General features: G+C 39.6%; 1 protein-coding gene across 2 annotated transcripts in view; it reads left to right on the top strand.

The window, feature by feature from the left end:
- Positions 1-16,115, top strand: part of NPSR1 (neuropeptide S receptor 1) — a 117,550-nt gene that overhangs the window by 71,191 nt on the left and 30,244 nt on the right. The window contains exon 3 of one of the 2 annotated variants that reach the window (XM_004582374.2): positions 5,733-5,836. The exons of the other annotated variant lie outside the window; for it this stretch is intronic. Coding sequence (XP_004582431.2) covers positions 5,733-5,836 — 104 coding nt within the window. The remainder of the gene's footprint in view (positions 1-5,732; positions 5,837-16,115) is intronic. 2 annotated transcript variants of the gene reach the window in all.

Genomic DNA, 16,115 nt, shown 5'->3' with positions numbered 1-16,115 from the left:
TGGTCAGTCAATCAAGCAATAGTAATAACAATGTATTAATTCATTTAATGGAAATTGACTAGGTTGTAACATCACAGTTCCAGTACCTGGACACATGGAACTGAATGCAAAACAGTTTCTCCTCCCATAGAGGAACGGGAGAGAAATACACAAAATTAATACGTTGATTTATTGTAGATTCTATAATAGTGGAGTAAAGAGACGTACAGAAAAAGGAATTACCAAGCCAATCATAATAGTCAGAGTCATAAAGGAGGCAGCCTTGAACTACACCTTACGGATATAAAGATATTCTTCAGATAGTCCTAAGCTCCAAAGCAAAGGAAGGCTGGGAAGAAAGAGCAAGCTAGAGTGAATAGCTGGGTGTGATTAAGGAGGACTGGGGATTCTGAACAGAAGCTCCCTCAACTGCATCTTCTAAATGCATACTAGAGTCATCAACACTGTTCTTTCAACAAAACCCTCCGACTGAATACCCACAGCTAACCAGAGAGGTCGTAATGAGCTTGTCTGCTTCTGCTCCTCTCAAGTTCTATGAGTCAGAGGTGTCTGCTCCAAAGCCAGTCTATCCCACTCATACTCATGACTAAAATCATATGATTTCACTAACAAGAGTTGTTGTTACTGTGAAAAAAATAAGATGAGTATTTTGGAAAGACTTGACCTTTTAGTCTCCAAAAAAATTCTACTAGAATTAAGTTGAGGCAATGCAACTATAAAAGAGAAAGAATTAAAAAAAAAAACCCTGAAATTAGATTCTGTGACAGCTTTTTCTGTTGATATTAGAGGTTCTCACCCCAGTGCTAAGCAAACAAAACTAAAAATCAAAAAGATGCAATCCAGGTGTATTTTATGCAATAATAATGGTGCATAAAAATCAAAGTCTTAGTCACACATTTTTTAAAAGTGACAAATTAATATTTCTGTTTCATATTGAAAAGCTTTAGGGTGAGTCTTTCTGTACGCTTCATCTCTCTAGCCAATTTCTTGAGCAATGAATCACCTGCCAGTACTAATGTGCTGGTTGAGAGACTTCCTCTTACAGCATGAATTTAGGATGGGGGCCAGCGTCTCGATGGAGTAGGCTAACCCTCACTTGCAATGATGCAGTTTCCATCCAACTTCCTGCTAATGCACCTAGGAAAGCAGTACAAGATGGCTCAAATCCTTGGGCCCCTGCAGCCATGTGGGACACCTGGAAGAAGTTGAGGATTCATTGCTTTGTCCTGACCCAGCACCGGCCATTGCAGTCATTTGGGAAGGAAACCAGTAGAAGGAAGATTCCTTTAGTCTCTCCTCATCTCTCTTACTCTGCCTTTCAAATTAGTAATTTTTTTTTTTAAAAAAAAACATAGAATGACAAAAGACTTCCTGAAGATGAAGGCAGGAAATCAATGCATTTGGAGTTTATTCTGTCTACCAGTGGTTGACAAATTACAGTCTACTGGCCAAATCCAGCCTGCAAATTATCTTTACAAATAAAGATTTACTGGAGGGGAGTAGTTGCTACAGAGATCATATGTAGAATGTGGGAGGGTTTAGGCCATGCCTGATTGAAAACAATAAAAGCCTACTGAACTGCATGAACAGTTCTCTCAACAGAAACTCTAAGCTGCTATGTTACCACTCACTGTTACCTCCAGACTGGCAATGAAATCAATAGAAACCCATCATCTCTTAGGACAGACCCAAAGTAACAGCACCAACACGACTGGAATTCTCCCACTACTAGGGAAGGACATGAGACTCTCATAAGTGAAACCTCCCCATAGACAATGGCAGGAGTGTGCTTTTTGTGGATAGGAGGAAGAGAAACGCTTCTAAGGATCCTATCCTGAAGGCCTAGGCACACTGAGCCAGGACACTAGAGAAACCCACAATCACCAGCTTAGCAAGCAATTAGTAAAAAGTAGTAGCAATACAGATGCAAGTGGAAGTGGAGTTCAGCACTGAACTCACCCCACCCACTCCCACCCTAACAGAGCATCCTAAGAAGAATCTTAAGTGTACGAAGTATTGAAGGTGACGATAGCAACCAAAAAACATCCAGCTTAGCCCATCCCCAGACATAAATAGCATCTATTGCAATTTCTTATACTTTCTTTCTCTTTTCTGGAAAAGAAGAATAATGCCCACTGTGAGTCTGGCTCAGGTTTTTGAGTATCACAGTTTCTTAGGGTTCTCTCACAGAACCAAGTTTTAAAAGTAGGAGTAATACATGAAAGTGATTAAGCCTTTAAAATGTACCCTTTGTTTCCAAAGTTCTGTTAATTACCATTTAGAAGCATTTTATTTGCAATGTGCTGAATTGCTTAGGTAGCTAACTAGCTTTTTACTGATCAGACTGTGCATCATTTGCCTAATAGCAACTAACAAAAGCTGTGGCACAGTTTCATGGATAGTTTATTCCAAGAAATAAGTTTTAGGTTGAACTCCAAGGAGAAAACAGTTATTAGCAGAACATATTTTAATTTTATGTGACCACTCAGATCTAGAGAAATGTAAGTAAGCATTTCTCACTTTTTTACATTTGGATATAACCCCAACTATCCATTCCATTTATCTCATCTATTCCTTGTTAAGAAAAAAACATTCATGACATTCTATTTAATCAGCAACCATCCTAACTCTCAAATCCTTGCTCAGATCTGACCTTCTCAAGTGAGAATTTCTCTTACAACTCAGAACTGTCATGAGATTTTTCTTCCCAAGTTTTTGACACTTTTGCTGTAGTTTGTACGTGCTTGTCAATGCTATCTGAAGAGAAGACAAAGGCAGAGAATAGAGAGAAAGGCAAAAAGATTGGTGGTAGACTATGTCATGTGGATGGTCAAGAAAAATGCCTGGAGAGGTAGACACACTCAGATAGATGCGGAAACACGAATAAGACTCCAATGGGCTGACAAATAGGGAGAGTCCAGGCCAAGCAGAAAGAACGCACATCTCAAAGCATAGATGTGTGCTCAATTAAAATGCCAAACGGGGACTCACCTAACAGTGGTAGTCTTTGTTTTGTGCCACTAAAACAGAATATCACCCACTGGATGATTTATGAAAAATTCACAAGCACCTGATTCTAGAGGCTGGGAATTCCAAGGTCTAGGTGCCAGCGAGACTATTTTCCTCTTCTAAGAGGGCACCTAGCAGGATTTCAGGATCCTTACATGATTAAAGGGTAAAGGGCAAGAGTGAAGATATTCATCCCATTACCTTCCTAGCCCCCACCTCCCAACACAGTCACCATCTGGGAATAATTTATCACAGCAATTTCTCTTGCTACAATGGCAACTCCTTTTCTTGCTTGCCAGTCCCTGGACACAAGATGTTTGAAGTGCCTTGGGCAGCCAGAACACAGTGTGAGTGCACCAGACTCCAAGTGGTGAACACAGGAAGCAAAGACCGCGCCAGTGGGTCATGAATGATGTTCACTGAGCCCTGTCCTTCCTCTACCCCTAGCCTCTCAGACCTGTACATGCCTCCTGCTAGGGACAAAGGAACATTACAAGGGTTCCCACATAAAACACTTCCGCATGTGGAAAGGTGACACCCATGTTTTCCAAGTGTCATCGTGACATTGGTACTATGTGCCTTTAAGTTCTTCATTCCAGATGCTGTGATACAAGCAATGGACTCTAGGACCACTAGCTCAGTATACACTCCCTTCTTCTACATCAGGTCTGCTGATCAATACTACGCTGTGGGGCTTCTACTCCCATCAGGCAATCTGAAAACTCCCAGAGGGTGGTGACTGATGTTGACTATGGCTCAGAGTCCAGGAAACATGGGCTCCTATATCAGTGAGAGGACAATTGGCTGGCCCTCCTTGGCACAAAGTGGCCAAAGCTGACAACTTCACACAAGCTCATCAGTTGGAGTCATTTCCACTTTGGAAGCTGCTATTATTTGAATATGATTTGTCTCCCAAAGGTTCATGTATTGGAAATGTGGTCTCCAAAGTGGTGGTTTTAAAAAATAATGAATCTGAAGGGGTGCAAGGTAATTTACATGACTGGGGGCATTTGATAGCAAAACCTTCACACATAATTCTATGTGCAAACTTCCCAGATACTTGTCTCTAATTATAAAATACACTCTCTTTTTGATTCCTGTGCAAATGGCTAACATATTAGCCACCACACAGGAATCTCTGTGTATTCTTACCTTTGGCCATTTCCTCAGCCACAAAAGAAGATGCCCAGATGCAGTGTTTGCAGCTCCATCCACCGAGAAGAAATTCCCTCTTACTTCTCAAGGCCACCCTGAGTGGTGCTGTAACTGTAAGGCAGCCGCCATCTATTTTTGATTCTCAACCACATACCGAGTCTTTATTTACTCTTCAGCTGATCACAAAGGACTCCTCTCTTTAACATTAAATGTGAACTTGGGGAGGATAAACAGTGCAATCCTGGTGGATGACACAGGAAGGGAATATCTAGGCTACCTGCTCACAAAGAGCAATTCTAAAACATGGTCATTCCATGTCCATGATTAAGCATTAAACATCTACCAAGACTCAGAAATACTCCAGGAACAGATTCTCTAAAGACGTACGCTTTTCCCCCTGTAGATGTCGTTGGATAGCTATGGAATTCCAGGGACCTTTATTCTGATTCTTCTACCTCAGCATCCAACAACTCCAAGCTATATCTTCCCTCTAATGCATCCAACAACTAAGCATCTTCAGGTCACAAGTGTTGGGGTAGTTTATATGGCAGCCTCCACATACTAGAGTCCTTTTCAATTTGAGAACCACTCAAAGTTGTAGAATTTCCAGGTTGCATAGTTTATGAGTGTGGGCCAGAGGGATATTCATAGAAGTGTTTGGCTGCCTTTTTTTCCTCCCAGTTCTAAGGAGCTAACAACCCATGAAGTTTTCCTGCCTCTAGCAAGCTATTATTTCTCATGTTCTCAGGTAAAAACGTGACTCCAGATAAATGAATGTTTGCTAATTTAATTTTATGTTCCAGTCCTGCTCAACAATTAACAGAGACCTGCAACTCTATTTCCCAAAAAGCCTAGATCACTTCATCAATTACTGATGTCTATCAGAGAGAGACAAGAAAGGGACTTGAAACAACATACTTTTCCATTTCTGCTGTTGACACTTGTATAACTCACACATTCTATAACTGGAGATTTGAGCACACACAACACACCCACAGAAAAGTCCCTGAGCTCACTTGGTTCCTTCATCGTTTACTTATGTTAATTAAACTGACAGATCATGCACTCAATTCTTTTCCCCAGGGCAGATGTTGAAAGGGTAATGGAAAGGAAATCAGGAGAAACTAGTGGGAGGAGAACGAAAGTTGAGGTTAAGCAGTTAGTGAAAAGTCAAGTTGTAAAGTTCCGGGTTCAGAAAGGAAGAATTCTAATAGGGTTTCTCCAAACAGAAAGGTTAGTCTTTTCCTGTTCTTGACTTTGAGCTTTGATTTTCCACAAAAGGCTTAGTTTAGGACAGGTCTAGACTCCCTTCAAATTCCTCTTACATGACTGGAAAGGTCCACCCTGTGTTACTCGGCCCGCTCCTCTGTTGTCACTGAAATTCTGTTTAGGAGGTTATGTGGAAGTGGTAGCAAGCTGTGACCATAGAGCCCATGGGCTTCTGCCTTGCCCCAGGCTTGTTCACTGGTCCTCTGACAAGTAAGGGGGTACTATCTCCCCTGAAATCTGTTTACAAGCTCCAATTTGAACTTGAAAGAGTGAAGTTAAGCACCCGTGTGTTTTGTTAGACTCTTTCACAGGACTAGTCAACATCTTGACAGACATCATCTGGAGGTTCACTGGAGACTTCATGGCACCTGACCTGGTTTGCCGCGTGGTCCGCTATCTGCAGGTAGGTAACACTTTCCAAAAGTGATGACATATTTCAAATCAAAATCAGTTGCTGTATTCTGCATGAGGGAATCCTGTACCCCTGTTCAGCAAGGTCTCTACTTTCTCAGAAATTAAAACAAGCAAAATTTGTAAATTTTTCAATGTGTTTTCTTTGTTGAAAATAATACATCCTGGGCCACCCTTGTGGTGAACATGCACCTTGCAACACCAGCACCCCATATGAGCACCTGTTCATGTCCTGGCTGCTTCAATTCCAACCCAGCTCCTTGCTAATGGCTTGGGAAAAGCAGTGCTGGTTCGTGTCCCAGCTGCTGTATTTCCAGATCCAGCTCCCTGCTTATGGCCTAGGAAGGCACAGAGGATGGCTCAAGTCCTTGGGCCCTGCACTCACATGGGAGACCTGGAAGAAATGACTGGCTCCTGGTTTTGAATCAGCTTCGCTTCAGCCGTTGTGGCTCTTTAGGGAGTGAACTAGTGGATAGAAGACATATCACTCTTTCTCTCTTCTCTCTGTAATATCTGCCTTTCAAATAAATAAATAAATCAGATAGGGCCTGGCACAGTAGCATAGTGGCTGAAGTCCTTGCCTTAAACGCACCGGGATCCCATGTGGGCACCAGTTCTATCCTGGAAGCCCCGCTTCCCATCCAGCTCCCTACTTGTGGCCTGGGAAAGCAGTCGAGGACAGCCCAAGAGGTTGGCACCCTGCACCCACATGGGAGACCCGGAAGAGGCTCCAGGTTCCTGGCTTCAGATCAGCGCAGCTCCGGCCGTTGCAGCCACTTGGGGAGTGAATCAACAGATGGAAGATTTTCCTCTTTGTCTCTCCTCCTTTCTGTATATCTGACTTTCCAATAAAAATAAAAATAAATCTTAAAAAAAAAAATAGGATCACCTATTTAACTGGAGCCCAAATGGCGCTCTTTCAAATATCTATTGGCATCTTAATTTCCTCTACTCAAAGTTAACTATCTGAACTAATTTAAAATCAGGGTATTATTTTTCTGGTTTTGCTAAGATTCATTTTTTGATTAAATATAGGTATATTTTGCTTCCCAATATGCTTCACTGTCACAAAATATTTATGATATATATTTTATTTAAAATACATATATATATATATATATTATTTACTTGTATTATAAATACTTCATGTGTGTGTGGAAGTGTTATTCAGACCCAGACACTTCAACTAGGAATAAAAGGCATGGACCATTTACTAACTAGGATTGATGTGTTCTGAGTTCTGCAAATTATTGTCCCTGCATGCATTTGTGTTCTGCTATCGGCACTTTAGGTCTAAATTATTACAACTTTCAAAGTGCATAACACATTTTTGAGAATCACTTCCCTGTAAGATTCCATTTACGATTTGGGAGATCGCTGCATCTATATTCATAAGTTATAATCATCTTTTTTTTATCTTCTTCAGATCTTGGTGATGGAGTTATCCCAGCTTCAGAAAATGAATAGGACATAATTAAAATTAAAATCGTCATTTGTTCATAACCTAGGTGTTAGGTGTAGCTAGTATTTCCCCACCCCTCCCCACGCCCCTCCCCCCTGGTGGATTCCTCCACCTTGATGCAGTATTACAGTTCAAATTCAATCAAGATTCCTTCCTTGCAAACGTATACCAAGCATAGAGTCCAGCTACTTATTGTCCAGATGGGTTGAACAGTTTCTTGGGGAGACCATTTCTGGTCCGAAGTTAGAGCTGGTAGAATATCATCTCCCCTGGGTAATTTTTAAAGATAATTAATTTTCTTCTTCAGGATTTCACTTCCATATTGATAAATGATTATTTACTATATTACTGATTACTTACTATATTACTGAGACACATTATTACAAATTTTAGTGGCTTAAAACAATAAATCTTTATTATGTCATAATTGCTATTAGTCAAGAGTTGAGGAAAAGCCTGGCTGGACAGATCTGGGTTAAATTTTATTAGATGCTGCTGGAGGTTCTATTATGGCCAGGAATGGACCCACTCACTTCCACCATGGGTTACTCACATCACTGGCCAGGTACATGCAGGTTTTGGATGAAAAGCAAGTTCTTCTCCTCGGGCAATCCTCAGTGTCCTCGCCACATGGCAATGGCCTTGTCCACTCATCATCAACCCAAGTGACTATAGTACAAATAGCAATGTGATGCACTACTCTCAGAGACCACATACCATCACCTCCACATTATTTTCTGGGCTGCACAAGTCAACAGCCCAGAACAGCTCTCATTCACACTGAGAACAAGAGTATGGGGACAAGAGAACCATCAAAGAAACCACAACCTGGAGACAAACATTACTGAGAACAGTTGAAGGCTGACAATCACTCACACCCTCACATTTTTCAAAAGATTATTATCAAATTATGTTTGGCTTTTATTCACTTAAAAATGTCTTCCTGAGTGGTGCTGTGGCATACTGTGTTAAGCTTCAATTTATTGTGCAGGAATCCCATATGGGTGCTGGTTCAAGTCCTGGCTGCTCCATTTCTAATTCGGCTTCCTGCTAATGCATGTAGGAAAGCAGTGGGAGATGCTCCATTTCTAATTCGGCTTCCTGCTAATGCATGTAGGAAAGCAGTGGGAGTGGGTTCCTAAACCCACACAGGAGACCCAGAAGAAGCTCCTGGCTCCTGGCTTCAGATTGGACCAACTCTGGCTGCTAGGGCCATTTGGAGAGTGAACCAGTAATGGAAGACAACTCATTCTTACTGTAATAACTCTGTCTTTCAAATAAATAAATATGTCTATTAAAAATCATGCTGAAAAAAATGTCTTCTTGATCCAGAGATATTCCTATCAGTAACATTTTTCTAACTATATGTGTGATTATTATTAAGATGATATATGAATACATACACCATGATGCTATAGCAATACCTTTGGACACATTCTGCTAATTCCTTCTTCATAAAGGCAGAAGGAAAACTTGCAAAATTTTGTCAGACTCAGATTTTTTTGACACACTGGAAATTAAAATCTAGGATTATCGATCCAAGAAAATGACTAAAATTCAATAAGAAGAGTAAACTTTGTGGTGGCTTAGTTTGCAATGGCCTCATCTCCCAGTATCCAGCTATGTGGTAGCCTTGGAATGAACAGCTCTCATTCACACTGAGAACAAGCAGCACGGGAGCTCCAGGAGAGAACAGGACCCAGCGGGGCCCAGCCAATGCCTCGTAGCAGAAACCCTCCTTCTATGTCTGCTGGTTTCTCCCAGGACGCTCATCTGAAAAGATACCTGTCTGCGTCTTCCTTTATTCCAAATTCTCCCAGCTGTGAATTTTTTTTTCCTTCTGGGGATTTGTCAAAAACAATGACAAGTCATTGATAACTTCACAGATGCTTGAGATGTGGGTGACAGTCTCTTTATACCAAAACAGGTATACAATCAAGCTATACTTCAAATGCCAAATGGAGAAATATTCCAGATAATGGAATATTATTTGGCACTAAAAAGAAATAGCTAGTAAGTACATTTAGAGTTTACATGTCTCACATAAAGATAGAAAAAAACTTTAAATGCACATTTTTGTCAGTCTGAGCAGGTCACAAAATGAATGTTTTGACATTCTGGAAAACGCATAACTATAGAGGGGCCAAAGGAATAGAAGGGTAAACAGAAGACACGAGGACAGGAGAACTATTTGTGGGATGTCACACCAGCAGATCCTTGCTATTACACATTGGCCAAAGTCCATGCAATGTAAACCGTGAATCCCCTCAGAAATCATGGCATTCGTGTGCTAATGATGGGCTAATGTGGGTTCACCGGGGATAACAAACACAGCAACCTTTGTGCAGCATTTTGATGGTGAGGAAGAACCTGTGTATGTGAGGTGAGAGCTTGTAGAAATGCCTGTACCTGCTGCTCAATTTTGTTGTTAAACTCAGACTACTCTAAAACTAACGCCTGACATACAGCAGTGGCCGTGTGATATACAAAGAGTAAAATAAAAGCTTACTTTTTTTAAAGAATGGGATCGAATATCCAAGAATTATGGAGAAAGAACACAGGTTCCAACACACATAATAGAAATATCAGAAGAAGATCAAAGAAAGTAGCAAAAGAAGTAGTCAAAACAATGAACTATTTGTTTTATACAGTTGATGACAGACACCATACCACAGATCCATAAATCTCAGAAAACACCAAAGAAGGGTAACTCCAAAAAATAACTCCTAAGCGTTATTTTCAAACTTTTGAAAGGCAAATATAAAGAGGTCATCTTGATAGAAGTTCAGAAGGGGGGATACCTGAACCACAAGTGAACCATAAAAATTTCCTCTGGCTTCTTATCATAAATCATTCAAGGCAGAAGAGAAGTGAACAGAATATTTGAAGGAATATTTGAAGCATTGACAGAACAAAACCACACTGATGTAGAATTCTATGTTCGATGAGATTAGTCTTCAAAACTGGAGAAAAACTGAAGCCTTAATCAGGCAAACATGCTGGGAGCAAGACAGGGTACTCCTGCAAAAAGTCTTAAAAGAATCCTCCAGCAACTGAAAGTACAGTGATGCAAGTCAAAAAGCTCAGATCCAAATGGAGAAAATCATCACAGAAGGAATAAAAAAAATCCTTTATGTTCCTTATTACAGATTGACCTATACATATATGTACAATATACTAATATTATATTGACCATATTTATGGATAAGAGTATTTAATGAAAATAATGGCAAGAGGAAGAATAGCTAGTTACTAAGGAGATATCCATTGAAGTGATCTGAACTGTTACTCAAACCAACCTGAGCGGAACTTGCAGAATATTGCATTCAACAACAGCATATTTCAGTTGCCATCAAGATCACATGGAACCAAGGGAAATGACATACTAGGTGATAAACTATATCTTAATAATGTAAAAAAAGCATGCAAAGAAAAGAAATATCACACAATAAACTGTCAGACTGCATAAAGTATAATTAGAAGTCATTAAACAGGAGGACAGTTGGAAAATCCCACACTAAAAACGTTTCTAAGTAACAAAGGTAACAAATAATTGTTCTCAAGGAGATTTTTAAATATCTTGAAATAAATGAAAATATAGCATCAAAATGTGTGGATGTAGTGAGAACCTTGCTTCAAAGGAAACTTGTGTCACTGAATGGATATATTAGAAAGGGAGCAATATATGTAACCAACAACCTTACGACCAAGGGAACTAGAGCAATAATAATACAAGATGAAATCCTTCAGAGTAAAAGAAATAATAAAAACTATAGCAGAAGTTTTTTGGTTTCGGAATACAGATTTTAAACACCACAATAAAAAAATAAGAATGTAAGGAGTCAGCATTGTGGCACACGGGGTTAGGCCTCCATCTGCAATACCAGGATCCCTTTGGATGCCAGAATTTATCCCAGCTGCTTCATTGCTTCACTGATGATCCAGCACCCTGCCAATGGCCTGGGAAGGAAGCAGACGCTGGCACAAGTACTTGAGTCCTTCATACGTGTGAAGCTCCTGGCTCCTGGCTTAGACCTGGCCCATCCCTGGCCAGTGCAACCACCTGGGGAATGAACCAGCAAGTGGTGGAGGATTCTCTCTCTCTTCTCTCTTTTCTCGCTCTCTCCTCTCTTTTCTTTCACTCTCTCTCCCTCTCTCTTTCCCACCTTCTTCCCCTTTCTCTGTCTGGCTCTCTCCCATCCTCTCTGACTTTCAAATAAAATAAATAAATATTTTAAAAATAATTAGAAATTATGTTGTGGATTTTTTCCATCTATGCCTACCTTGATTAGGGTTTTTAGTAGGAAGTGGTGTTGGATTTTGTCGAAAGCTTTTTCTGCATCTATTGATACTATCATGTGATTCTTGTTTTTCAGTTTTTGGATGTGGTGTATCACATTTATGGATTTCCGAATGTTGAACCATCCCTGCATTCCAGGGATGAATCCTACTTGATCTGGATGAATGATCTGTCTGATGTGTTTTTGAATTCTGTTGGCTAGGATTTTGTTGAGAATCTTAACATCAATGTTCATCAAAGAGATAGGTCTGTAGTTTTCCTTCTCTGTTAGTTCTCTGTCTGGTTTTGGGATTAAGGTAATGTTGGCTTCATAGAATGAGTTTGGAAGGGTTGCTTCTTTTTCTATTGTTTTGAAGAGTTTGTAGAGGATTGGGGTCAGTTCTGTTCGGAATGTTTTGTAGAATTCTGTAGTGAAGCCGTCTGGGCCTGGGCTTTTCTTTGTTGGGAGGTCTTTAATCACTGATTCAATCTCTGCTTCAGTTATGGGTTTGTTCAGGTCGTTTGTTGCCTCTGGGCTAAGTTTTGGCAGGTTGTATAAGTCTAAGAACTTTTCCATTTCTTGGTGATCTTCTGATTTGTTGGAGTACAGTGCTTTGTAGTAATTTCTAATTATGTCCTTAATGGATGCGGTGTCTGTTGTTATGTTGCCTTTTTCATCTTTGATGCTGTTAATTCTTGCCTTCTCTTGTTTTTTCTTTGTCAGTCGGGCCAATGGGGTGTCTATCTTGTTTATCTTCTCAAAAAACCAGCTTTTTGATTCCTTGATTTTGTGTATCGTTTTTTTTTATTTCTATCTGATTAATTTCCTCCCTTGTTTTGATGATTTCTTGTTTCCTATTGTGTGTGGGGCTCTTCTGCTGTTGTTTTTCCAATTCCTGGAGGTGTGTGTTTAGTTCCTGTATTTGGCGCCTCTCTTGGGCCTTGACATGAGCTCCGATTGCGATGAGTTTACCCCGTAGCACTGCTTTGGCAGTGTCCCACAAATTTTGGAATGTTGTGTCAGAGTTTTCATTGGTTTCCATAAATTTTTTGATCTCATCTTTAATTTCTTCTCTGATCCATTGTTCGTTTAATAGCATATTGTTCAACCTCCAAGAGTTTCTGTATTTCCTGGGGCATTTTGAATTGCTGATTTCTCCATTCAGTATGATGCTGGCATTGGGTTTTTCATATATGGCTTTAATTATGTTGTGGTTATGCAACAAGGTGGAGCAATCCACCACGGTGGGAGGGTTTGGGGAGGGGTGGGGAGAACCCAAGTACCTATGAAACTGTGTCACATAATACAATGTAATTAATGAATTAAAAATAATAAATAAAAAAACACATCAGAATGCTTACTAAAGCAAAAAAAATAATAATAAATTAGAAATAAGAATGTGACATCAGATGGTAGCTTGACTTAGCAATTTCATATATAAATATAGATGTAAACACATAAATGCAGACATATTACATAAACAATTTCTATTTTCAAGTAAGGAATTATTTGACAAATGAAATTATTAAATTACAAACAGACCATAATTAAAATAATGTAAACAAAGAATCTGTTTCATTAAAAATGATACTAAAAAAATTGATAAATTTCTAGCTAAGCTAACCAGGAAAAGAAGAAGGAAGATACAGATTACTACTGTTAGAAATAAAAATGAGATCATCACCATCAATCCCACGAACATTTAAAGACTCATAAATGGATATTCTGAACAACTCAGTGCTCACAAGTTTCATAAGTTTGATGAAAAGAATTAACTCATTGGAAGACTCATCTACCAAAAATCAGGCAAAAATACATAATATGAATAACTGCTAAAGAAATTGAATTATTAATGAATGATCTTCCAAGAAAGAAAGGATTAGGCCCAGATGGGCTCACAGTTAACTTCTATCAAGTATGTAAGGAAGAAATAATTTTCTCCAATCTCTCCTAGAAAACAGAAGCAAACATTTTCTAGGTCATTCCCTGGGGTTAGCATTGTCCTAATGCCAAAACCCAAAGCATTATAAAAAGGGAAAAGTGTAGACCAGTATCCCTCAAAATGTAACAACAAGGTAGCACACCACATTAACAATCAACAAAAGGTCCAAACACACATCCCACCAACATTCTAGCCAACAAGCATATAGAAAAGAAATTTAACATCCTAAATCACTAGATTAGAAAATCAGAAATTAAAACAACCACAAGATACCCCCATATACACATTAGATAATAGCTGAAATTCCAACCCTCATAATACCAAAATGCTACTGAGGTGTGCTAACAGAAACACTCAGTCCTGGGGGATTTAAAAATGGCACGGGTACTTGGAAAATAATGTAGCCATTTGGGTTTTGTTTTTTTTCTACCATACTCTAAATTTTTCATTTGTATATTCTCACCACTGTTCTCATAAACATTTGCAACAGCTGTTCTGGTTCCATAGTGAATCCTTTTGTTTATCTCAAGAGTCTTTACACATTCCACTGAGGTATCTTTGCTTGATCTACCAACAGATCCTTTATTTTAATGGCTAGCAAGCTTATCTTCTTAATTTGTGCCTTTCAGAAACTCTGACCATCTAGAGCAAGTCAATGTAGTCTGTTTTCATTTAGCCATTGAGTGTTCACTTCACTGCTGCTTATTTGTGGAGAAATACTTAGCATTGAAACTAATCCCCCACACCGTGCCTTGAATACAGGTGCTAGCAGCTACCAGGTCCCAGCTTCCCAGCCGTCCTCCTTTACTTTAAGGTGCCCTGGCCCTACTTTGCTTTGTACTTATATAAAGATAATAAACTACATGTATTTCTAAGATTCGATTCTTTAAGATTTTTTTTAATTTGGAAAGTCAGATTTACAGAGAGAAGGAAAGACAGAAAGAAAAATCTTTCATCCGCAGGCTCACTTCACAAATTGCCGCTATGGCCAGAGCTGAGCTGATCTGAAACCAGGAGCCAGGAGCCTCCTCCAGGTCTCCCAGGCATGTGCAGGGTCCCAAGACTGTGGGCCATCCTTGACTGCTTTCCCTGGTCATAAGCAGGGAGCTGGAAGGGAAGTGAAGCAGCTGGGATAAGAACCAGTGCCCACATGAGATACTGGCAAATGCAAGGCAAGGACTCCAGCCACTAGGCTACCATGCCAGGTCCCAAAATATTTAATTCTAAGAACCTGAAGATACTCCCCTTCCTCCTCCTTTGTTCCATTTCTTCTTCTTCATTTTTTACAACGTATTTTCAATTTCCTTTATAGTCACAGGCTTCATACTCCACTGCATATCAACAAATGAAAAGCAGAGAGAGCACTGTTCCTCAGAAATATAGCCAAGGCGTAAAAATGGTTATCAAATCGTAAGAAGTCAAATTCATTCATGTACATTAAATTGTTGGTACTCTACCATTTACTACAAATCAGAGAAAATATATTTAGCTTTCTGGGTCTGACTTATTTTATTAAGCATAATGGTCTCCAATATATTCATTTTCTTTGTAAAGACAGGATTTCTTTTTATGGATGAGTAAAAATTTCTTACAAAGTAACCATTATCCTAATCATACGATCTAACTATCATGATCCTAGGAACTAAGGCAACTAAGCTGACAACTTAGATTTGCACAAAAATGTCCCTAAGATTGGTATTATAAGCTTCATTCATATGTGTACAAAACTGGAGGCAACCACACTGTCCCTTAAAAGTGGAGTGGATTTATGGACTATGATACTCCCATTCAATGGAGTAACAATCGGTGATAGAACAAAGTCATCTAGCCAGCTATACAAAGGTGGCGAAGAATCGTAAAGGTACATTGTTACCTTGAAGCAGCACATCTGAGATGCCTAGGTACTCTATAATCCCAACTACACAACACATTTTTAAAAAGGCACGATGAGGGAACAGTGTAAAAACATTATTAATACCGAGTAGTTTCCAGGGAGGTGGCAAAACACAGGCATGGCCAGCACAGCGATGCTTTTCCGAAGGCTGCTGTGATGATGAGCTCCTACACAATTATCAGGCAATTGTCAAAACCCGCAGAACTGTGCAACACAGGGAGTTAACTCTAATACCAACCGAAGGCTTCAGTTAATAATCGTGTTTGGTTCATCTTCTTAACAAATGAACCACATGGATGTAATCCGTTAGTAATAGTGGGAAGTGTGTGGCTGGCAGAGAGGCATGTAAGAATTCTGTACTGTCTGTGCAATTTTCTGTAAGTAGAAAACTGTTCTACAATAAAGTATATTTTTAAATGCAGCCCAGGAATCTTCTTTTAAATGCAACTAATCTGGCACTTTGCTAAGTAGATGGTGTCTGTTTCCAGCATTGCAGTCTCACTTCTCTGTGCGCAGTCTTCCTTGGTTTCCTATTTCCTAGGTCATGTTTGTCAGAAATAAGGGGTGGGGTAGTGAGAACTCAGACAGATGTCCTCCTGCTGCCATCTGTTTTCTGAGTGATATCCCATATGTTGTTGGTGTGTTGAGTTTTCATTGTTGACATTTATGAATTGAATATAATTGTACTTTGAT

The sequence above is a fragment of the Ochotona princeps genome, chromosome 20, assembly GCF_030435755.1.
Source record: "Ochotona princeps isolate mOchPri1 chromosome 20, mOchPri1.hap1, whole genome shotgun sequence".
NCBI classification, from domain to species: domain Eukaryota; kingdom Metazoa; phylum Chordata; class Mammalia; order Lagomorpha; family Ochotonidae; genus Ochotona; species Ochotona princeps.
The sequence above is the reverse complement of the archived record's forward strand: the minus strand, read 5'-3'. Positions and strand labels throughout refer to the sequence as shown.